Below are 22,899 nucleotides of genomic sequence, written 5' to 3'. Positions count from 1 at the left end.
AGCGAACACTGATGGACGGATTGAACGAGAGACTGTAACTTCGAGGGAGGGGTGAGATGACAAGAAGCACTAATTGTCGAAGGGTAGATACCCCTGGCCCTTTTGCGCCGATAGCCCGTCGCGCGTTCACGCCTCAGGTGGCAAATTCAGGGACAAGGTCGCAGAAAAGCAAGGATTGCAGGGCTTCGTAGAGACAAGTGCGCAAACGGCGTCTGCTGTACAACACTGTCTCGGAAATGTACAACAATCACTGCAAGCTTGTCATGCAGGTGCGATGTGGGTGGGGAAGACGCGTCGCGTGCTGGAGACGGTAGCACGTGATCGATTCCAGGCTGCCATCTCATCCGTTTACGGACTAGCGCTGGATATCCCGCTGCAAGTCCGAAGACGCGTAAAGCAAGAAGATCTGCTATACTTTCAATAGAGGTTTTCGACTAATCAACAACGCCATGTTCACTTCAGAAGATCTCTCCACGCATGCTCGGATCCCGCGCGAGCCATCTGGTGTCGCCAAAGAACGTGACCCCGATGCTATACCTCTCGCAACGTTCCTTCGCTTCATGGATCTTCCCAAAGACATCCGATTCCTGATCTATGAACACCTACTCAATCGGCGCATCAAGCCTTTATCTTTTCCGGACAAGGGGGTTGCCTATGAGGTGGTCACAATAGATCCAGCAGTCGCCCAGGCGTCACGCCAGCTTAGGGACGAAGCACGAGTGGCGACGCGTCACCAGCGTCTTGGTGGACCGCTTGTAATCTACATGATCAAATCATTCGAGCATGTGGGAGATGTTTCTCGCACACTATCCATGGCTTACGACTCTGATCAACAACATATATCACGACAGCGCATTGATGCAGCTGCATTCGAACACGCGGATGTGTCCGACTCGGTTTCAGAAAGCCCCATCAGATTGCTCCATAACATCTTTTTCTACGCTATCACAGGAAAATACTTCTTCGGTCGTCCACCCTCCGAGCGAAAACGGGCGATATTGCTCACTCGGAGTTACTTCGAATTCGTTGTGAGGAAGCTGCGGCACAATGCTCACGTAGAATACCGGTTCTTGATAAGGGCGAACAATCTTACACGTATGAACTCTGGTAAGGATCGAGCAGAGCCCATGAACACGGCTATATCCAGGCAAGGAAACACACGATGCGACTTTGTCCTAGTCCCCGACAGTCACGCTACGCAAGCTTCTCTTTCACAAATAGAGCTGTCACCGGCTGGCGATTGTGTGCCCACGGAATTGGCCACACCTAAAGAACTCGCCTATATGCGGACCATGATATCCCAACTCGGAAGAGCCCGACCAACACAATCAGGGCTGCGGTAATGATTCAAGGTTGCGATTATGTATTACCATCCATCGTCAGCAGGAACAAGGGCGTTCAGAATCAATTGCAGGCTACACGGACCAAACCCCAGATCCGCGTTGCTAATTGGCGAGTGGCAACAGAGCAGAACCTCGACGCATGGCGGGAATCTCACAAGGTTGCTTGTATCTGATCACTAGGATGGCAAGCAAACAGGGCGCTGAAGAAAAGGAACTGCTATCATGGCTGCACGCCGAGACCGTTCGCAGGATTTCTGGGATATTCACATAGTGGGGATAGAGAAAAGTTGTCCATCAAGTCCAGCGCTGGATATGGCCGGTATCAAAAGATTGGTTAACAGTACAAATCCACAACTCAGCATTCTATGCGATTGCTACAAAGGAATCCAAAGTACCCAGGTTCCACAGTTTTCAGACTGGAGACCTAGCGCGTGCGAATGCAGCTATACCTCCTCTTACTCAGAATTGCATCAGGTCATAAAGCCAAGATCCAGCCGTGGTCAAAACGGGACAAGATAACCCATATCATCACAAGACTCTGTGCTCAAAGCGCTCATTGGTAGTCACGGTAGTTGTAGAAACAGCCGATCCGCCGGACGTCGAGTTCCTGCTCTGTCATGACCTCCCATTGCAGCTTCATGTCCCTCTTATCATGAGGGTGGCTTCGATACCGTTCCCTCAACTGAGTCGGTGACGGAATAGCATCGGGCTGTGGTGTAGTCGTAAAGACCACAGTCACATCAAACGGACCAATGTGTTCCCGGTGATATTCCCGGCGACTATTGACTCTTTGCAAGAGGTAGTAGAGCAAACCCTCGTCGCGTTCTACTTCTTCATTCGGGGACAGAACTCTCAACTGAAAGCGTGTCTCTTTGCGCATTCTGAGCACACAGAGACGATAGACTTTCTGGAGCATTGTGTCGTCGAATTGAGTAAGAGGGGACGCCGTACTTTTGCTGCGCTTCTGCTCCATACGCCGAATCCTCGTCTTCAGTTGACGGGTCAGTACTAACTGCGTAAACTTAGAGAGTTCGACAGGCATTTTGGCATCGCCATGGTTATCTTTGGACATCATATCTAAGTGATGACCCGCAGAGAGAGCTTCCAGAAAGCGGAGTGCAAACCCGCCATGTCCTTCCACTGCAACAAGCGTGATAGATTGCCCCGGGAAGCCTGTGCGGAAGTAGGCTCTGATCTCATCGCACAGAAGGCGGTTGACCAGTAATAATGCCGTGGGAGGCATCAAGGCTTCATACCAGAGGCAACGCTGATTTCCAAAGATCGATACCAAGTGACTCTCGGGCTGCAAGTAATCGTATACTAATAACCGGATGTCTTTGGGAAGATCGAGGAAGCGGAAGGCATCAACGATGCTGTCCATCCTGGGCTCTGAGGACAATACATGAGGAGCTTATGTATGCCGGCGTGGATGGGGTCCAAGAGCTGATGGGCGTCGTTCAATGTGGTGAAGCCAGGTTTCTAGTCCATTGCCGTCTTCCGTTGTCGTGATGATGGTACAATAGGTTATGTTGTCCAGCCTAGTGAGACATGATATCTATATTCAGCTTCAAAGGTAGCGCGAATTGTGATGGCGAGCCGTTCTAGAGGGATTTCGCGGTGTCGATGGGGAATGGAATGAATGTCGATGTTCAGGAAGTTCCCGGTTCACCTGCATCAGATGCGGTGCACGGACCCACGCGCATCGGCAGGCGTCGCAAGACATGACGATTCCAGGCTCAGGCACCTCATCCAACCGCAACCACCGACGTCGATCACCTCCAACCCCCATCTCCTCCTACAATATCCTCTCCATCGCCAATACAGGTAGCGAACTACCTAACGCTACCACGATCGAAGCGCCGTCAACGCCACCGATAAGCTACCCGCCGCCGCGCGATACCGAAGCTCCAAGTCGCCCATCATGGTGAAGCCCGTTGTTTCCGCGATGAATGCATGGACGTGGTATGCGCGAAACAATCTAGGGAAGAAGGAATAGCAAGGAAGCTAACGGAGTGCTAGCATCGTCGTGTCGCTCTTTGCCATCGTCATTCTCTCCACGATCGGAGCTCTGTTCAAAGTACGTTTTCCTCGTGCCCATGGTCCCGACAAGGACGAACACCTTCGAATCCACAGTCGCGACTGGTTATGAGAACTGTAAGGCGGAACTGATGCTAACACGCAACTCGCAGGGACACAGCGGAACCGTAATGGGAGGACATGAAGACCCCGAGGATGGTGGCGCAGTTGCCGGCGCGGTATTCGGCGCCGTCTTCATATACATTGTACGTTGAAATGGGGAAGATAACATCGCAGTTTGCTAACGTCTTTCCAGGGCTTCTTTGTCTTCTGTGGCCTGCAGGCCTTCCTCCACATGCGCGAAAGCCGTCGCGGCGCGATAAGCCTGTCATAATCTTGAACAGGATGCGAAATACGATTCAGCGGCAAGATGAGACGAGAAATCATCTAAAGAATCTTTGGATGCGACGAGGGCATCGGGACAGGCATGCGTCATTGCGCCTGTGGAGGAAAGGCAGGGGCACTTGTACATTGTAATATGACATACGGCGTTCAGCGGGCACAGGCGGGTTCATACATTTCCGTAGCAAGACATTGGATTAGCTTAATATGTGCTATCTGTACGTGTGCATGAGCCCTGCATATGTCAATTGAAGCACCAGGACCGATACATGCACCAACGCCAAAACGCGCCAGCCACGACTTTCCCATCTACCAGTCCCTCTCCCACAACGGCTCGAGCGTCTTGCTCATATATGGGCCGTCAAGCCAGTAACCCAGTTTGCCATAGTAACTCCGCACACCAACACCAGAGATAACACTGATCTTACTGCTTCCATGCTCTTCCCTGGCTATCCGCTCTGCCTCCTCCATCAAAAGCGTACCATAACCTTGATGCTGGAATCTCTTCGGGTCCCTTGCATGTATAGGGACAGCAGACCCGTAGACGTGCAGTTCGCGTACCAGCGAAGAGGGCTGGCCAGTCAACTCTGGCCGGAAAGTGTGTTCTTTCGAACATTGTCGTAGACGAAGCAGGGCGATCAAGATGTCCTGTTTTGGGTCTTCGTACGCAAGGAATGTTTCCCAACCGCCGTTAGCCGTGTAGTCACGACGTACCAATTCGACCTGATCGGGGCGGATCTTGTGCTTCACTTCGTTGATGCCAACTTCGCGCGTCCGTACATCGCGACACGAGGTACCGAAGTCCTTCATCCTTGCCAGCGCCAACTCTCGCAAGTTACCATTCTCAACACCGGATGTGACAAGCGGCATGGGGATATCGCGCTGCACACGGTAGATTCGCGTCCATGGCGGTACTAGGGCCAAGATGCGGGCAACGATATCGATGAGAGCGTTTGGGGTGTAGTTCTTGTATCTTCCTGTCCGCCAGAGTTCGTACAGTCCTGTGCCGCGGATGACAAGTGTAGGATAGATCTTGAGTCCATCGGTGCGGAAGTCTGGGTTTGAGAAGTACTCTACGAATTGATCGAGATCGCGCTCCATACCAACGTTAGGCAGGTCAGGCATCATGTGCGACACCACCTTGAATCCGGCGTCTTTGGAGAGACAGAAGGTCTTCGCTACGGCGGCGACAGTGTGGCCTCGGTTGGTGTCGCGCGCTACATCTTCGTAAAGGGACTGTACACCGATCTCGAGACGCGTACATCCGTAGCGTAACATGGAGGACAGATGTTGATCCAAACAGTAATCTGGTCGTGTTTCGATGGTGATACCCACGCACTTTATGTTACTCATCTCCCCGGCGGCAACAGCCTCGTCAACGTCTTTGGTTTGATATCCCGAAAGCGCGTTGTGTAGTTGTGAGATGAACTCGTCCCGATATGACTCTGGTAGCGACATGAATGTACCGCCCATAATGATGTACTCAACTTTGTCGACACTGTGACCGAGCGACTTAATCTGGTCGACTCGTCCACGAGCCTGCTCGTAAGGATCATATCGCGCTCGAATAGCGCGCATAGATGTTGGCTCGTAACCTGTGTAGGACTGTGTTGAGTACTCAAAGTCGGAGTCTGGACCTCCTGGACAGTATACACAGATGTTACCAGTGTAGGCAATGTGTGGGCACCGGTGAGGTTTGCACATGACCGCCACTACTGCAATACCAGATGAAGTGCCTACAAATTACATCAGTCTCACAATACTTATGCAATATCATTGAGGGCAACGTACGGATCGGCTTGGCGATGAGCTTCGGGAGGATATATTTCTTGTAGTGCTCAGGCACAGCCGCGATAATCGCCGTGAGTGGAGGCTGGCTCTTGAGGTAGTGCTTCTTCGCGATCTGACCTCGTAGCGAGTTCAGATTCAGATCCTTCTTAGGTTTTGAACCGTCGGCCTGGGATTCATAGTCCTGAATGAGCGCTGAGGCGATATCTGCGCACGCACGCATGTAACGTTCATTCTCGGGTGGCAATTTGACATTCTTTGGCAGCCTCCTCTTATGCTGCGTCTCTGTCACTGTCAAAGTCGCCATGGTGGGCAGATTTTATTGTTTGGTGTTTGCGGTTTACAGATGGCGAATCTTGGGGACTCAGACTCTGGATGTGAAAGTCACGGGTGGGGGTGGGATTTATTCCGAGCTAGGTCGCTTATGTACTAGCGCGATCGCTACAGTGCAGCTTGCCAGACTTCAGCAACGCTGAAGGTCACTCTCCCACGAACTCACTCATCTGCTCCATCGAGGCGCGCCCCAAACCTCGACCTGATCACATTAATTTGTTTTCGAATTCTTGCGTCCGTACCCATGGAGCACGAATGGCTTTGCCAGACCCGTGATCCATAACGGTAACATCGGAAGTAATTCAGTCTTGAGCGCTACGAGGTATCGGCCACCTTGTCAGAGAAACATCACCACGAAGCATTTGACGTCGAGATGACCACGAATCGATTCATTGTGTACGGGAACGCTAAACAAAATCACTGCAGCAAAACGCGCTATGTTACTTTGAGGGTATCCAGTCATGCTTCTTAATTTACTCATCACCATGATCTTATCATCATGCAAAGCTCGATGGCGTCCTGTTGACTCGTTGCCTAGGCTCAGTCTCAAGGACAGCACCTCCAAGAGGTACGTCGGCGCCGTGTTGCAGGGGAGCATAAAGCTCGTCGTTCGTCGTCATAGCAGGGCTGTCCTGTCTGCTCTCTCTTCTCAGAGCGTTGATCTGGGCAGAGTTGCCTGGTACGGCACCGCGACTACCTAGGTAGCTGAACCTCCCCACCTGACTACCTGTAGTCACAGCAGTCGGACGTTGCGGCGATGGTAGAACCCCTGATTCGGAGCTACCAGATCCGCGTTTGTTGCTGATATCAGAGTTCGAACGGAATTGCGTTCCGTACATGCCAACATGAGGAACGTACTGTGGGTCACGTTGACCTTGGCCATTAGCAACGACTCCACCATCCGGACCACCGGCATCGGCAACAGCGGCCTTCTCTGTAAGCTCTGTAGCCACCTGGTGAGCGTCGTACTCGTTGATACCGGCGGCAAGCAACAAGTTCTTCTTCTTCTCGATTTTGGCAGCGTGGTCCATATCCTGACCTGGGTTGGCAGTCTCGTATTCGAGGATCTTGATGAATTTGTAGAACCCGGCCGCGATAATAGATCCGAGTATGGGTCCTAGCCAATAAATCCAGTGGTAGTGCGTGAACTCAAGGTTGACGACGGCAGGGCCGAATGAACGTGCGGGGTTTAGCGAACCACCCGTGAAGTACACTCCGGATAGCTCTGTGACGAACAAAGCAAGACCGATACCTGTTCAAGACGTTAGTATCCATTACAGGAGTCAACCAAAGGCTATCCATTACATACCCACGGGCGCGATGAAGGTTCCCTTGTGCTTCTCAGCTGCCAGCATGAAGATGGTGAAGACCAACTGGGCAGTAAGGAACATCTCAATGAAAAGACCCTGCGCAATAGAGGTACCTCCACCGAGTTTTGTTCGAACGTTTAGGTCACCCGGGAACATGCACTGGACCAAACCGGCCGCGGCCATGCCTCCAAGGAGCTGAGTGACGAACAATAGAGCACCGCGTACCCAGGGGAGAGCACCGATCAAGCACATGCCGAATGTGACCTACATTTTCGTCAGCAAACTGGTTGAGTAAGAGTGCAAGAGAGAGGAGTTACTCACGGCCGGATTGAACAAGCCTCCACTGATCCTGAAGAAGACCCAGGCGTTCACAGCAAGCGAGAAGCCAAAGCAAAGCGCAATATACTGCAGCTGTTGGGGATTGCTGCCAGCCTCCGCTACCGTCTGGCCTCCCGACGACGGTATACTGTTTGCGACTTGTGCACCGGACAGAGCAAAGTATAGAAACAGGACAGTGCCGACAAATTCTCCGCACATGGCGATGAAGTGGTTACGAATATTGTCGGGCACGCGGCTCAATAACGGCAGACGCATCTCTGAATCGGTGAGGTTGGCATTAGGGTCTGCAGCCTTCGTGAAGGGTAGTGCAAAGGCTTTGCCCTGGACGGGTTCCTGTCACGAAAGTATTAGCATTGTCCCACATGACAATGCTGCCATTGGGTTCTACCTACGTTGATATTCATGGCGATAATATGGCTCCTGAGCCAGAGAAGAAGGAAAGGTAAAAGTCCAGAAACGAAAGCAAGACTTCTACCACGCCGAAGAGAAGAAATATGGGAAAGTCAAGAAGAGGAGACGCAATCTACTTGTCGATGAGAATACAAGTCCACATTACGACCCAAGTAGTCGTTTGGTGATACTACAGCTAACGGCTACTCAGACGGCCAAAGCGAAGTGTCGTCATGCTTCAGCCGTTGACGCGACGGCCACACGCCTGGATCTCGAACTACCTCAGCTATGCTGAAGATTTACCGGTAAGATCTGGACTTAGGTCAACGTCGAACCTAAAGCAGTAAAAAGGTGGCTGACACAGCATCATAGTCATCTCAAAAGAGCGACGGATCGTGATCACAGCTGGGATGTGCCACGGGAAGGTGGCGCGCTAACGCCGGGGCGGGCTCCGCATGCTGATCCAGGCCACGATAGAGGGAACTATTTCCCGGTAATCTGTCTACCAGCGTACCAGCCATTCAACCGCAGCTTTGCTCATGAGGACGTCATGTGGAGATGACTGCGGGTTGTTCTGGTATTGTAGTGCGGTCAGAGCCTCAAGCAAAGCAAACAACGAAGAATCCTCGACCGCAACACGATCGCCTACTCATGGTGACCTCATTACAGCAGCCTCTGTCGACTTCGAATGGACATACCCACAAGCGGAATACCCGACCATAATTCTAGGTGGCTGACCCGAAAACACGCTTTTGGCCGTGGGCGCTACTGAGCGCAGACCTTGCCTTGACAGATGGATCGCATCGCAATTCTATTCGGGCGATCGAGTTCTCAAAATGGCACCACTGCAAGGCTTACAGCGCATGACTTGGATGAATAGGGTCGGCTTGTGGGAGTGGCAACGAGGAGTCCTGGTGACCCATCTAGGCAGCGCCACATGCTCATGCTCGGTATGCACACCAGCCGCTAGTGCAGTCTGGAGTCCACGAGGAAATGGCACTTGGAAGTCTGGATTCATTTTGAGCGGCTTGTTGGTTGTGGAGACGCTGCGGTGTCTTTGTATATTTGTGTTGGAAGAGCGAAATTTGCTTTCGTGGTAGATGAAGTATCTTCACATTAATCAAGTACTTCGCGAGATAAGATACATGTCTCGTTGAGTCACGGTGGTCATGATAGTTGCGAGAGGTAGGTGACAAAGTAGCTATATATTGAAGTGCTTGTCGTCTTGTCTATCGCTTATGAATTCTCGCAGGTAAACATAGATGTGACAAGGTAAAGAGAGAATGCTCATACCCGCATCCCGTGGCTTCCAAACATCCTGCCACCATAGTCAAGGAAGAAACCGGACAATCGCTAAAGTTCGATGACCTGGAAGTCTACATTGCCTCCAGCTTTAAGTGAATCTCTGTTTTGAGGTTCATGTAGATTGCAGGCACCTGTTCATCTCGACAGTGTCTTCCTTGTATGAGGCCCCGCAAGTGGTGTCTTCACAGGTGCGCTTACTTCTCCCCTCAGAAATACAGCAAAGGAGCTACAACCAAGAGCCTTATTGCCGCAACAAGTTGTGTAGCGCATTAGCTGTGTTCACATACGACATTCCTTTTTTATGAGTATCGAGAAGTCGCAATGCGCTCTTGCTCTTGTTCTTGCTCTTATCACATAGGTGGGGCCAACCAAAATGCTTGGTGAATTTTGATTTTCAACGTGGAAGCTGCGGAATCGCTTCGACGCCGCGTCTAGCAACTGCTCTGTTGATTTCTGCCGATACCACTGATTTTACCGCAATTATAAGCGCTGCGTTTCTCGAACCTTCCATCAATCATCCGATAACACGGTCGCTTAGCTCAGTTGGTTAGAGCGTGGTGCTAATAACGCCAAGGTCGCGAGTTCGACCCTCGTAGTGACCATTCACAGTCTTTTCTTTTTGCCTTTTGCCAGAAAACTATGTCAAAGTTAATCTTACGATGTGGGAGAAAGATCCGCAGGACGACAGGGGCGCGGTCGCGGGTTCAAACTTCGTAGTGACCACCAACACTTTTTTTTGTCTTTGCCAAGCTTCTGCTCTGTGAAACGACCTCGCTCTTTTCGCTTCAACCTTGTTCCTGTCTTGAGCCCATCAAGGTCGCTGGGAGGGAGAAGAATGGCATCGCAATATTATGGAAACGTGTTGTACAATGTAATTAAGGATATACGCCCACCACATCCCAGGAACAGATGAAACGCTCTGCAGTCTACATTGGTGTCAAAACGAAAGTTGACAAGCTTCTGACGCAATGTAGACCCCCGGATCGTTTACCTCCCTCACTCTTCGTAGATGGGTAGTGTAGGTGTTCAAATTCCTCGTTGAACGGGGTGCGCAAATCAAAATGCCTCTCCAGCGAGATCCTCTGCCAGGCCCTCCAGCTCTTCCTGTCTGAAAGGTACCCACAGTCTCTCCGTACCCATACCATCCTTCTTACTCTCTATCATCTGATGGTCGTGGAACTCCTTGAGTAGCGTCCTGAAACTGACCTCACTTGTGCAAACGAAGGCCTCGACAGCCTTGTGATACAGCACACGGTACTCAACGCCCTGGGTAGACTCTGGCAGAATGTTCTTGACTTGTGCGACCTTCTTCGACCTCGGCGTAGCAGTAACCTCGTCTTCTTCATCCATATCACCCCCTTCCATGAGTGAGAGAGCTAGCTGTTCCATGACGAGAATGCGGAACAGTTCTCGAGCTTGCTCCGGTAGAGAGCGTAAGACGAAGCCGACACCATCTCTTCCGCCTACTCGTCTACCGCTGCGTCCGAGAAGCTCATTCACAGTCTCTACCGCGTCTATCTCCGCGTCGTAGGGCGCAAAGGTTGTTGCGTCGTGGAAGAGGAATTTGTATTGTGTCTTCATGCCAACATCCCACAGAAGAGGAAAGTTCGGTGTATCCGCTGTACACACAAGGTTGATTGATGGCTGTGCAGCTAGGCGGGCGAGCATGGAAGGTACTGAAGACTTTCGAAGGTAGGGCGAGTCGATGGAATTCAGAATGACGGGTACTGGATGCGGCGGCGGGTTGCTGGTGAGGTGTTCGATGATGAAATCGAGTAGCAGAGCGGGCTGATTGGGCAACTTTGGTCCGGCTGGTATGACTGCCGATGCCAAAGTCAACAGCAAGTCTTTTACGGTTGTGCCAGCTGTGTATCCGTTGATAACCACAATCTTCGGTGACTTCTTTGTCCCTTTGTACGGCGCAGCGTCTAGGAGAGACTGATAGAGGCGTGCGGTGAATCGTTCGGTGATGATGCGCTTCGATCCGTACCCATAGAGGCATATGTTGAAACCTTCCTCCAGCTCAAAGATCCATTGATCGTATGCTCGGCCATGCAATTCAAGCAAGAACTCTCGTTCAGACTGGTGGCGGTCCTCGTACGTTTGCATTGCTGAGAAGTATTCATCGTGATTCAACAGGCTCTGCGCAGAGAGAGTGTTGTTGGAGGTTTTGGTGCCGCCTGGGCGATTCTGCCAGAAGTACTCCTCGTGCGGTGGCAGCTCAGTCGGAGGTGTCGGCGAGCGCTGCTTTCGCGGCCGCCCTACTTTTCCTGACCCCTTAGGTCGGCCTCTCCCACGCTTCGAGGGTGTCTCTGGTACAGGTATCTCGTCTTGTACCACTCCCTCCTCGGCCTGCTCCGCGTCCTCTGTGTCTTCCCCTAAGATGTGTTCGGCGAGGTCCTCCTCCTCATCCAGCGCATCTTCGTCGCTTTCGTCGCCATTCAGTGTGCGTTCCAGTATATGGCGATTGCTCTTTCTGCGCGCGCTGCGATCGGCGTTGCGAACGATGGTGGGCGTGCCATTCGGAGAGTCTCGTTTTGCGGATTTGGTAGGTGTCTCAAAGACCAGCTTCCGGGCAGACTTGGGCGTCGCGATGATGCCGTTTACCAGACCAGTCTTTTTCAAGATGGATCGGGGCGTCCCATGCTCGGCCAGATGTTGTGTCCTCCCCTTTCTGGATGGTGTCTGCGCTTCGAGGGGTTCTAGCTCATCGTGAGCCTCTTCAGCGAATCGTGCGCGTGATTTCTGCGGTGTGCCCTCGTCGACATCGTCTTCGTCGCGTCTGCGCTTTGTGCCGACCATGTTCTGTTCGTTGGGTTGTTGGTCGGGCAGGAGGGTGACGCGACTTGCGCGACTTGGGCTTGGCGCGATGGTTGAGGCTCAACCTTAAAGCTTATTTCCGAAGGGTCGAGGACTCGGATTCTTTCCGCAAGCCGTGGGCTCATAGTGACTTATTGCATTTCTAGCCTTTGCTACTTGCGTTTGATCCTGTCATTCACTGGAGGTAGCCATACTGTCGACAAGGCGGCAGGAAGCCACAACCATGCATTCTGGGCAATCGCATTGACATGTGATCGTGCCTGACACACCGGGGCTTGGACGCTTGGAAGCATCGTACACCAGGTGCACGCTCTCGTCTTCTCCACTGGCAACCCCGTCGCATGCATGTGTGCACACTACCACAACACGCAGCATGCAAACTGGTGGTCCAGGCTATATGCATGCGAGACATTTCTTCGCTTCGACGACTAGATTTGGTCATGCACGATTATGTCAAGCAGCCTTGCCGACTATGCTAGCGCCCCTGGAACCTGGAACCTGAGGGATGTTCGCGGCCCGTTCGTAAGCGGATACTTGCTGCCTCCCCGTGGTAGTCACGCCGCGGTGGTCTGTCAGACGTGACGAGGTGGTGATTCAGACGGCCAAGGCAGATGACACTTTCATGTGCGAATCTTGACAACGTGTCTCAGAGGGTGTCATGTTGGGCTGTGGCTGAGACGGGCTACAAATAGCTGTAGGGCTCCATGGGCTATGCAGTCAACAGGCGCTGATAGGCGTGGGTTAGGCGAAAATGGTGCCCAGCCAGGATTGTGCTTCTTTGATGATCTCACGCATGCCGGCCGCTCCTTCTCAGTTTCCGTCGTCGTGTTCGTCCGCTCCTGCCCCGCACAACCCCAAATCTTCAGCTCCGTACTTCTTGCACCCACGACGAACCCGCCAGCAAAGCCCCGCCTACCGCCACGAGACTGCTACTGCGACGCCAGCACCGCCGACGGCAACAGCCTTTGAGCGCCTCGTTGCGACACGCTCGCCCCAGAACGCCGCGCGGCGCATTACCCGGTCTTCAGCACGCGCTTCGGGCTTTCGGACTGTTGATGCCAGCATGGAACCCAGGAGGCGGCCAGAGTACAACCTCGAGATCTTTGCCGACGCGGCGTGCGTGAAGGATGTCGTCAAGGGTGAGTCTCTTCTCCTCCACCGTGTCTCTGGCGTGAAGATCGGCGCAACTTTCTCCCCCACTACACGTCTCCCCGCTCCGAATACCCCGTAGACCATAGTTGACCTGGCTCCAGCGATACTGCACACGATATTCTTCCACCGCTACTTTACGTCCATCTCTCCTTTGACCCGCGACCTCCTCGACCTGACCCTTCCCGCCATTGACGATGTCGATCTCGAGACACTTATCGAACAGAAGACGTTTGCGCTAGTTCGGGCGATAGACAGCACGCACCAGCCGCGAGGAAGGGGGCAGATTGTCGTGCAGTTCTTTGAGAAGAAGCGAAAGAAGACATCGTACTTCTTCAGCAAGGCGGACGAGGACGTTTGCTGGGAGCAGTGGACGCTGGACGTTACCCTTGCCCAGCCACGCACAGAAACTGGTATGTCTCTCCGCTTGTTGCAACGCACGCCACTAACATAGTGTCAGATGTACTCAAGGTCCGCCGTGCCATGACCAAGTCTCTGGAAAAGGCAGCGCATAAGATCATCGCCATTGTGAACCGAGAAAAAGACCACATCCCACCCATCACAACCACCGACGCCAACCCCTTCCCTTACCAGATCGTCGTCAACCCAAAGTCTGTCAACGAGAACGACTGGCGGCCACGCATCGGCCTTTTCTGATACCAATACCACGGCACCGAGTGCAGTAATAAACCCACTGTATATACACCCATGGACGATGTTACGAGTAAGAGGAGGTTCAACACCGCTGGGGGACACCAATCGCCACTGAATGCGACGAAAAGGATGGAAAAGTTATGGATTCGCACACCTGAAAGACCGACCGCGCTTCACCCCCTTATCCCTCGCCACCACTACCACTGCCAAAAGCTCCGTTGTACAGTGTCCGCTATGTCGGGCAACCCCCATAACTGTGTCGCATTCTGAACCCGCGGATATCGGGAAGTTTAGCGAAGAAGACGAGCCTCTGGTGCTCCTGATTGTTTGATTGCTGCGATAGCTACACAAGATACCCAATTCCCCAATGAAATTTCCTCATTCTACATAATTACACAGTATTGTTGGTGATGTCAATTCTGGCCAATGTTGTTCTCGAGGAAGCGTCTGGGACACACCCACGTGCAATCAAGCTGCTTTACTACTTATACTTCTTGGTAATCTAATAATTTACGTCTAACTGGGCTCTGTAATCGTTATTCAGCGTCCCAACTCTCTAGCAATATCCAGCTCATCCTTCATTGTTATTCTCAGCCCACTCAACCCACCGCTTCACAACCTCATCCACCTTCTTCACCCCCTCCTTCGTAGCCTCGACTTCAAACCACTCTTTATGCGACTTACCACAAGCATCGCACTGCTTGATGACACGCTGATCCGCAAGCTCGAGATGAATCAGGCGCTCCACACGATGCGCATGCGGCACTTTCCTCACGCCATCAGAGGCAGCCCCAGCATTCGCACCTGATTGCCGCCGTGACTGTGCGGGCGAGGGCTGAGGAGAGGGCGTGGAAGAAGAAACGTAGGGATAGTACCGTACGAGGGATAGACTGTATCCGCACTGGCGAGTCCATTCGTTCATACGGCGGTGGACGTTGTTTGCGCGCCCGATTTTGAGGAGGATAGTATCTTTTTCTGGTGGGGAGTTTGCGGATCCGGATCTTGAGCGGGTGGTGTTGGGCTGTCCGCCTTTGACGGAGAATTGGCGCATGACATCTGAAGTTCGCCTACTTTGATCTGTACGTGATGGTGGTGAGAGAAGCGTCGACGCAGCGGAGGATGGTGCAGGGCCGGCGGCTTCGGGGGTGAGCCAGAAGATGTAGATGTAGCCTTCTTCGTCGTGGGGTGAAATGGGCTTTGAGAGTTGGGCGAGCAGGGTCGACGCGAGTTGTGGTGGTACTGTGTTCGGGATGTAGCGGAGTAGCTTGGCTGTTTCTGACTCTTCGCGAGTTGTCCGATTGACAGGTCGAGCGGGCTTTTCTCCTAGTGGCTTGCGGGCAGGTTGATCACTTGGTGGTCGCGATGTGGGAGGTGGTCGCGAGGAAGATGAAGGTCTCGAGGTCTGTCCGCTCGGCCTTCGATGATCTTGTCGTACTCGAGGCGGTTGCTGTGGTACCTGCTGCATGGGAGTCTCTTGTGCATCGTCCTCCGATACTGGCTTTTCATCTGTCCTTCTCTTGTGTCGCACGACCTCTGTATATTCCTCGTCATCCGCAGACCCACAGCACAATGAAGCCCAAAAACTCTTCTTTTTCCTCTGTGGCGGTGGCTTCGGCGGTCGATGGTCTCGGCGCTTTCTTGCTGCCATGACATCGCTCGGTACAGACATCAACGGCCCTTCTACGTTGTCCCAGGTAGCTGGTCGATTGATGCGCCGCGGCGGACGAGATCCAGATGTTCTCCTCCTTCCATTCTTCTTGGGCGCGACTTCCTCCGGTTCTCCAAAATCAAGGACACCCAGTCGTTCCACGAGCGTGTCGATACTGTTCCTCTCTTTCAACGGGTAAAGCTGAGTCGCCGGACCGCTCGATGCTTGCGCGGCCAATTGCTCGGCTTGGTCTTTGTGTTGCCAGCAGAAGTAGGCGGCGGCGCCAATCTCGTCATCGTCGCTGTCGTCGCTAACAACGGATACTACAGCGATAACACCCTCATCATTAGATGCTTTCGCATCAATAGGACGTCTGCAGGGTCGTCCCGATTTAGTAATGCCTTTGCATGTTGTAGCCGGGTTGCGCGAATCCGAGCGCGGAATGAGCGATTCTGGTGTCGTTCCCGTGAACATGTTGGTGTAGTTGTAGGAGGGCGATCCGTGATTGCTGGGCAGACAGTAGGACTAAAGTCAAAGCCAAATTGCAGATACAAAGCCCAGACTGGTGTGAATCTCGCGCCCGTTCACAGCCTCACCGCCACGTGAAGCGAAAGTTACTTGAGGAGCGGCGCCGGCCAGTGAATCTCGATTGTCGAGACCAACGCTGCGCACGCGGTGTGCCAACGCATTATGAGCCATCGCCGCGAGCTGGGCGCGTAGCTGAAAAGAGATGGCGGGTCTCAAACGCGAGGTGGGCGCGTGGCGGTGCATGTGGCGCAGTGAGGCGAAAAGAAGGTTTGCTGACTTTAGAACGAGCCCGGACCGCTTCTTCCAAAAGTCGTCCACCACCACCACATCGACTCCAGCATCGGCAACGCCAAAAAAAAAGCGTCATGATGCAAAAAGAAAGTAATGCATCGGCCGGGAATCGAACCCGGGGCTAGCCGAAACTGTCCTGTGAGAGATGGCAACGGCTAATTTTACCACTAAACCACCGATGCGGAGGCGGAGACCAGAGGACTGGACTGCTTGATGGAAATTTGAGGAAATTCACCATTTATAATTTACAAAACCAAGTCATCAGTTGTGAAATGCCGCCTGGTCATTGTCTAGACAGAAGAAAAGTCAGTTTTCCAGAGTTTGGTCCCACTCCCATGCATCCTGATTAGCCGCGTGGGTCGGACAACGCGTCTGCCGAACTCGGACAAGTCTGGGTTTCCTACGCCTCGCATCAAATCTGTGTCGGCTCTACATATCGTTTCCATCAAGCGTTTTGGTTGAGTCTCTCCTATCACCGCCTATATTCGCCAACGAATACACCTCAGAGCAATTGAGGCAACAATCAGTTCGGAACGAGACTGGCTTCTACATATTAACACGCAGTTCACGTTGAGGAAAGCTCTACTTTGTGCAGCCAGATTGTCTGAAACAAGGGAAAGAGGTCTCTGACAGCCGAGGACATATTTAGCGAGCACCTTTGCATCAAGTATTGAATGTCTTTGGTATTCATGTGCAGTATGGTAGCTGTAGTGCGTCGAGGTTACCTGATACAATCAGACGTAAGTGGTATATATGATAGGATTTCAGCCGCTAGTAGAGAGAAGGTAGCGGCAGGAAGACATTCGACTAGAAATCGGCACTCAACGGCGGCTGTGTGGGAGGCGGGAGGCGCACTCATTGCCGATGTGGAAATCTTCCGGAGTGCGGGGACATTATCTACATGCAATCAATTCTCCGACGCTTGAACGTTTCAGCCCTTGTACGCCGCAACACCAAGACAATGTACATTAAACGTGACCCAGCCGCCAGAGGAAGGTAGCATATCTGGCTGGATACGAATCATCGCGAGTGGGAAGGATTGAACGATGCTCTCCTATGCGTGGGACAATATCCTAGCTTATCAACCCACCTACCCAATGAGGCCGAACGACCGTCCTTAATTGCAGCCACTACAGCAGCAAAGGCGTGCGTGGTAATCAGCGGTGGAGATTTACCATGAAAGAACACATGGTATATCATTGGGCATGCCGCAGCAGCCCTGAACAGCGCCGACAACCACAGCTCTTGATCCAACCCAAGTAACTACACCCACGATCATGCAGTTCTCTATTCTCCTCGTCGCGGCGTATGCCTGCACCGCCTCCGCACGCCTGACCTGGTCCCTGGCAAAAGCGTCCAACCCCACCGCCGACCAAAGAGACGCATACACCAAGATCGAAGCTGCAATGACAAAGGCTGTCGCTCGCTACGAGAAGTACTCCGACGCAAACAAGACGATTCGTGTGGCCTACGCCCCGGGTGTTCCTACTGCTGAGGCGAACTACAACGGTGATCTACGATTCGGCTCGAACCGCGCTTACATGACGGAAAGGACTGCGATGCATGAGATAAGCCACACGCTGGGAGTTGGCCAGACAGCGGCTTTTGACAGAAAGTGTGCTGCGGGCGATTGGCGCACGGCATTACCGCTGATCAAGAGCTTTGATGGAGCAAATGCGAAGATTACTTGCGGTGGTGGACACTTCTGGCCATACGGTATGATAAAACTCGATGTGCCAACTGGACGTGAAACATAGACTGACTTGCCATGTCGATATTTCAGGTCTGAACTACGAGACCGAGTGGAGCGAGACGAATGCGAACCGGCATGTGCAGTTGATTGAGGCTATGCTGACTGACGGGATGTGAGGTGATCGTTGTCCAGTACGCTGTTACAATTTAGCGTTTATACAATGCGAACGAACCCCGATCAGTCATTGTGCTACCATCGTTTACCAAATGAAGTTCTCCGTGATCTCTCAAATTGTCGCAGACGATGCGGATAGAGCATCGATACATGTCTGAGTTTCCTCGCCGTCTATTGCTTCAACTTCCAGACGCTAATCATGTCGTCGCCGCGACTTTGTTTGAAAGAGACCGGGGGCTTCCAATACACAACCCTTTCGAACGAGCCCTGCTCCTTTCCTGTTCCAAGAAGATTGCCGGAGTCGTCGAACAGGCCATCAGCGCCATCGGCTAGGAGGTTCCAGTGTACACCGTTCAGACCCCATGGCGGACCTTGAGCTTTCAGAGGCTTCCACATTGGAAATTCGAGGCACACGAGAACACCGGTTGGCGACAAAAGGCTCTTCATGCGATCGGCCCAATCTCTTCGCATCTCAGGAAGCAGGGCACACAGGAACTAGATCGACGTTATTAGCACTCGTTATGAGAATGTCGGCCGGGACTCTTTGCATGCCGAACGTACTGTATAGTCATAGATTAGATCGAAACCCTTGAAGTCGGGTCCGAAATGAGCCTCGAATCCCTTTTGGAAGAAGTCGCCGAGCACGACGTCAGCGACATGGCCAGCTGAAGGATCTAGGTGAGATTTGACGTTTTCGTTTGCGGCATCCACGGCTCCTTGGGAAATTTCTAGACCCCATGTCCTGAAGCCATGACGTGCTAATAGCGCCACGTCATGCCCCTTACCGCAGCCCTAATGCGTGATGAGTTCCTGTTGAATACGTTCGTCACGAGACACCTACAGGCACAAATGCCTTCAACTGCCGTTGACTCTGGTCTCGGAACAGCGTCTCACGGTAGGGATGTTCTTCAAGGAACGTAGTCAGAGCAGGCGAAGCTTGGCCCCGATCCCACAGATCCTGTTCCTTCTGTTCCCACAGTTTGGCCCACCCGTCGCTCTGTGCATCCCGGGTGCTGGAACCGTTAGTTGTGGCTACGGAAGTGGCGGCACGTGGCGCTCCTTACCTGTAGCCATCAAAGTGGGAGACCAAGCGGGTCCTGTTTTCAGCAAACTGGGTTTCGGAACTCATGGTGCGGGAGGATGCAAGGATTGAGGATGTCACGGCAAAGCCTGGAAGCCGGTTCAGTGGTGATAGAGATCTGTTGATCCATGCGCCACGCTAACCTCGTGCCTGACGCTACCTGGCTGGAGACAGCGCATCCTTGACGTCACCCCACCTTTTTACCAACAACACTAGTAACTTGCTCTAGGCTCCTACTTGCCCAGTCGCGTGAGCTTGGATTCTTTCGCATTCACCAATAATGAGTTAGAGACGGTAGAGTTGTAGGATTGCGGCTGTGCGGCTTAGAGCACGACCGGGGCGTGGCTATGGTAGTGCAGAGAACAACATCTCGTTGCATACATCCAATATCGGAGTTAAGCCCAGGTTATGTGCCTATCGACCCACATGGACACTACTGGACACAGCCGTTCCTGTCATCACGGCTAGCCAATGAAGACTATGCGAGAAGTCACTGCGTTGTAGCGCCACAGCTTGGGGACTTCAAGATTAACTTTGCTAGCCGACATCCGAATGATATTACCCGACTTCCTGTTTCCTCACTTCAAAAGCCACATCTTGGCCATCCATAGGCCAAGACTTTGGAGTTGAACGTCATAGAGGCGCACTAGGGAGAACAAGAATAGAGCTTTGCGCCTGGCAGCTGGTTCCGAGATGCCGTTTGGCTCCGCGAGAGCCACTCGGAGCTTGAGTCGTTGCATTGCACTCGCTCACCGTTCCAATGTGTTGGCGCGTAGCACTTTCCATGAATCTTGGAGGGATGCCACTTGCGGCTCTACAAGAGTCACGGCAGGCGCACTCTCTTGGTATGAGTCCCAAAGCTTAGTGAGCGCCATTCTCCTTCTCCTTCTCATCTCTCTGTCGGAGACTTATACCAGCACCCATGGGTCGCCTTCTCCTAAACACAGTCCCACACAGCGCGCGGACTCTATACTATCTGCGCTACCGGGTCGCTGTTGTATTCTTCATACTTGCCCTATTCCAGCAACAACATCTGTACCTCACTAGTCGACAAGCACTCTCAGAAAAGTACTCTGCGACCGACTTCAGCTCTCACAACGAAGGAGACCTACAAGCTCGATCTTGGCAACCCTATGACGAAAGTTCGAAGTTGGAAGAAGAGCTAATAGCAAACCGGGCGTCTTGGAAAGTGCTTGGCGAGGGCTGGGAGGGCAAGGTGTTCGCCTATGGAGACTCGGTTATCAAGACGTTCACACCAGGGCGGAGTCCATTCCGAAATTGCGCGCCAGATGCGACCAAATGGCCAACGGAAATACCCGCATCACTACAATTTGGTGGTGCCGCTGCCGACGAAGCGAACGCGACGAAGAACGGCTTCCTTCCCGTGAGAGCACATTTCATGGCTTCTACAACGCCTGGCGAACCGGCCGAATGGCACCTCGTCACTCCTCTGCTCAAAGGCGGCAATCTTCGTTCACTTGCCAACAACCTGTCGTCGGAAGCAACGCCTATGGCTTATAGTCAGGTCGACGGACGCTATCGGCCAGCCTTCAACCAATTACTTGAGAACCTGGGAACTTTGCACCGTGCAGGATACTGTCACGATGATATCAAGCCGGCGAACATCTTTGTTCAAGACGAGTCCCACTGGGCAATCGGCGACTTGGGCAACATACGAGAAGTATCCCACCCCTACCACTCGTCGCGTATCTGGAAAGACAACGACCAGCTAGGGGATTGCCGCGCAAACGATGTGCTACGAGCTTTGCAAACATACCTGAAGTTTATTCAGTCTTCTGTTGCCGATGAAGACGACTTCAATGCAGCCTTGTACGAAGGTCAGACACCCTTGAGCAGGCTCTTTTGGTGGACACTTGCCGATGCACCACACATGAGTGCCAATGAACTTCGTCAACGTTCCATTTCAGAACACCCTTTAGCGGAGACCAAGGTGGATGACAGAGTCCCTGTACCTGCGCGACCTCATCCTTTTCTGAGCCTGTTCTCCGAGCGCGAGGCGGTCAAGCGGGCCACTGACCATGCACTTATGACACGGATGGACGAGAGAAGCGTACGACTTTGGGGCATGGTGTGGTTGTTCGGCGTGCCCCAGCCGGATCTTTGTTGAGCGACTTTTAGCGGTTTGTGGAGTTCGATACCCAGGGTACACGGCGTTTTATTACTACCTAATGAATTGATCCTTCACATTTTTCGGCAGAGAAGCAGTTTCCAAATTATCTGGTATTACAAAGTTTATCTGATGAAAGCGAAGAACTCCTGTTGCATCGGGTATCAGCCATCTTGGCAAGAACCATCTCCCACATGTTGTTTCCTGCATTTCAGTCAATTTGGCTCCCGTTTGTTGGAGGGCACGCCGCTTACCTGTAATACATGATATCACCACCAGGGGCAGTCGTCATAATCAATGCCGCCGCCGGCGAAATCACCATTCTGGTAACTCTTGTACGTCGCCCTTGCCCTGTTTATGCGGTCTTTCTCGTCCTCAACCACAGCTTCAAGCTCTTCCCTGTCAAGCTTATTATGTTTCTTGACATATTCGTAGACCTGGTACGGCGAGAACTTCTTCGCTTGTGTCTTTGACTTTTCGTTAACCTTGTAGTCGACACCAGCGTCGACGAGTTCCTGAGCCGTGACCTTCCACCACTTCCTGAGGTACTTCTCTTGCATGTAGAGATGGTACTTGCCACTCTTGAATCGCGATGGAGCACTGGAAACAGGAGGCAACGCTCCACTAGCTCTGCGTTCTGCGTTCCACTGGTCGATGGCTCTCCGGATAATGTGATCGCGTGGTAGGTTTCTGCAGCACTCGCTGGATATCCATCCAAGGTACTGTTCGTCGAAGCGACTGATGTGCGCTAGTGTGTTCCCCCTGTGCTTCCCGGTTTGAATGAAGTAACTGTGCAGAGGGTTCCTGCGCGCGGACTCCGCGTCTGGAGAATGCTCGTTGATGTATTCGCGTTGTACGTCGAAAGACCCGGGGCCTTTACCCCGCCCGGCGTTGTTCCTTGGTGACGCGCCATAGGGCGAGCTGCGGTAGCCCTGGGTATGGCTCTTCTGCGGTGCCCGGCCGTGGTAAGGCATGGTAGATGTAGTTGGTAGTGTAGTGTGAAGGTGCTTTTGCAAAAAGAAGAAATAATGGTGGGTACGAGAAAGATGGTAGCGAGCGCGCGTCCATATAAACCCTCTCTCTCCACTTGAAACCAGTGACGCCTGCGGAACCGGAGAGAGTACCGACAGCGAAGTTTCGCGATCACCGTTGGTGCTTATCGATAAGGCACGTGTTCACGCGTCTCCCGAGGTCCAACCGTAAGAGGAATAGACTCCTCACATTGAGATATCCAACCTTGAAACCTTGGAAGGAACGTGGTTTGCAGTCCTGGTCAGACTGCTTCCGCTACCATTGAGCACATACCAATTTCCAAGTCGAATGACTCCAAATGACACTTCTCGGGGTGCTTCTAGACAGCCTCCGTTGTGGGAACCACTTCGCTGCATCAAATGACCGGTCTTGAGGTCTGCTTTCGTTTTGAGCGAGTGCTGTGGTAGCAATAACCATGGCGAGGATCTTCGTACAAAGTGCACGAATGAACAGTATCTTCTTGGGAAGGAAATGG

At 52.6% G+C, this 22,899-nt stretch overlaps 11 protein-coding genes and 2 non-coding genes across 13 annotated transcripts; 6 read left to right on the top strand and 7 right to left on the bottom strand.

The window, feature by feature from the left end:
• Positions 1-449: 449 nt before the first annotated feature.
• Positions 450-1,343, top strand: J4E90_002627 (uncharacterized protein; the record flags this gene model as incomplete). The annotated part of the gene is made up of 1 exon (XM_051432204.1): positions 450-1,343. One exon carries the CDS (start codon positions 450-452, stop codon positions 1,341-1,343), a length of 894 nt encoding a protein of 297 aa, XP_051293626.1.
• A 1,921-nt stretch (positions 1,344-3,264) lies between these two features.
• J4E90_002626 (uncharacterized protein) lies at positions 3,265-3,753 on the top strand (the record flags this gene model as incomplete). The annotated part of the gene is made up of 4 exons (XM_051432203.1): positions 3,265-3,305; positions 3,363-3,420; positions 3,533-3,625; positions 3,676-3,753. The coding sequence occupies 4 exons, from the start codon at positions 3,265-3,267 to the stop codon at positions 3,751-3,753; spliced, it is 270 nt and encodes an 89-aa protein (XP_051293625.1).
• Positions 3,754-4,070: 317 nt separating this feature from the next.
• Positions 4,071-5,856, bottom strand: ELP3 (Elongator subunit; the record flags this gene model as incomplete). Its single annotated transcript, XM_051432202.1, has 2 exons — positions 4,071-5,497; positions 5,553-5,856. 2 exons carry the CDS (start codon positions 5,854-5,856, stop codon positions 4,071-4,073), a joined length of 1,731 nt encoding a protein of 576 aa, XP_051293624.1.
• Positions 5,857-6,379: 523 nt separating this feature from the next.
• On the bottom strand, positions 6,380-7,935 carry J4E90_002624 (uncharacterized protein; the record flags this gene model as incomplete). The annotated part of the gene is made up of 4 exons (XM_051432201.1): positions 6,380-7,134; positions 7,192-7,456; positions 7,514-7,864; positions 7,924-7,935. 4 exons carry the CDS (start codon positions 7,933-7,935, stop codon positions 6,380-6,382), a joined length of 1,383 nt encoding a protein of 460 aa, XP_051293623.1.
• Positions 7,936-9,754: 1,819 nt separating this feature from the next.
• J4E90_002623 lies at positions 9,755-9,828 on the top strand. Its single transcript has one exon. It is a non-coding gene; the product is annotated as a tRNA-Ile (tRNA).
• A 454-nt stretch (positions 9,829-10,282) lies between these two features.
• Positions 10,283-12,028, bottom strand: J4E90_002622 (uncharacterized protein; the record flags this gene model as incomplete). The annotated part of the gene is made up of 1 exon (XM_051432200.1): positions 10,283-12,028. One exon carries the CDS (start codon positions 12,026-12,028, stop codon positions 10,283-10,285), a length of 1,746 nt encoding a protein of 581 aa, XP_051293622.1.
• A 1,081-nt stretch (positions 12,029-13,109) lies between these two features.
• Positions 13,110-13,852, top strand: J4E90_002621 (uncharacterized protein; the record flags this gene model as incomplete). Its single annotated transcript, XM_051432199.1, has 3 exons — positions 13,110-13,185; positions 13,300-13,608; positions 13,656-13,852. The coding sequence occupies 3 exons, from the start codon at positions 13,110-13,112 to the stop codon at positions 13,850-13,852; spliced, it is 582 nt and encodes a 193-aa protein (XP_051293621.1).
• A 568-nt stretch (positions 13,853-14,420) lies between these two features.
• Positions 14,421-15,971, bottom strand: J4E90_002620 (uncharacterized protein; the record flags this gene model as incomplete). Its single annotated transcript, XM_051432198.1, has 1 exon — positions 14,421-15,971. The coding sequence occupies one exon, from the start codon at positions 15,969-15,971 to the stop codon at positions 14,421-14,423; it is 1,551 nt and encodes a 516-aa protein (XP_051293620.1).
• A 439-nt stretch (positions 15,972-16,410) lies between these two features.
• Positions 16,411-16,498, bottom strand: J4E90_002619. The gene has a single exon. It is a non-coding gene; the product is annotated as a tRNA-Gly (tRNA).
• A 1,095-nt stretch (positions 16,499-17,593) lies between these two features.
• J4E90_002618 (uncharacterized protein) lies at positions 17,594-18,185 on the top strand (the record flags this gene model as incomplete). Its single annotated transcript, XM_051432197.1, has 2 exons — positions 17,594-18,032; positions 18,100-18,185. 2 exons carry the CDS (start codon positions 17,594-17,596, stop codon positions 18,183-18,185), a joined length of 525 nt encoding a protein of 174 aa, XP_051293619.1.
• A 169-nt stretch (positions 18,186-18,354) lies between these two features.
• Positions 18,355-19,312, bottom strand: J4E90_002617 (uncharacterized protein; the record flags this gene model as incomplete). The annotated part of the gene is made up of 4 exons (XM_051432196.1): positions 18,355-18,678; positions 18,745-18,975; positions 19,025-19,196; positions 19,248-19,312. 4 exons carry the CDS (start codon positions 19,310-19,312, stop codon positions 18,355-18,357), a joined length of 792 nt encoding a protein of 263 aa, XP_051293618.1.
• An 874-nt stretch (positions 19,313-20,186) lies between these two features.
• Positions 20,187-21,392, top strand: J4E90_002616 (uncharacterized protein; the record flags this gene model as incomplete). Its single annotated transcript, XM_051432195.1, has 1 exon — positions 20,187-21,392. One exon carries the CDS (start codon positions 20,187-20,189, stop codon positions 21,390-21,392), a length of 1,206 nt encoding a protein of 401 aa, XP_051293617.1.
• A 269-nt stretch (positions 21,393-21,661) lies between these two features.
• On the bottom strand, positions 21,662-22,366 carry J4E90_002615 (uncharacterized protein; the record flags this gene model as incomplete). The annotated part of the gene is made up of 1 exon (XM_051432194.1): positions 21,662-22,366. The coding sequence occupies one exon, from the start codon at positions 22,364-22,366 to the stop codon at positions 21,662-21,664; it is 705 nt and encodes a 234-aa protein (XP_051293616.1).
• Positions 22,367-22,899: the final 533 nt, after the last annotated feature.

This window comes from Alternaria incomplexa, assembly GCF_024043165.1.
Source record: "Alternaria incomplexa strain BMP 0042 chromosome Unknown scaffold_3, whole genome shotgun sequence".
Classification (NCBI taxonomy): domain Eukaryota; kingdom Fungi; phylum Ascomycota; class Dothideomycetes; order Pleosporales; family Pleosporaceae; genus Alternaria; species Alternaria incomplexa.
The sequence above is the reverse complement of the archived record's forward strand: the minus strand, read 5'-3'. Positions and strand labels throughout refer to the sequence as shown.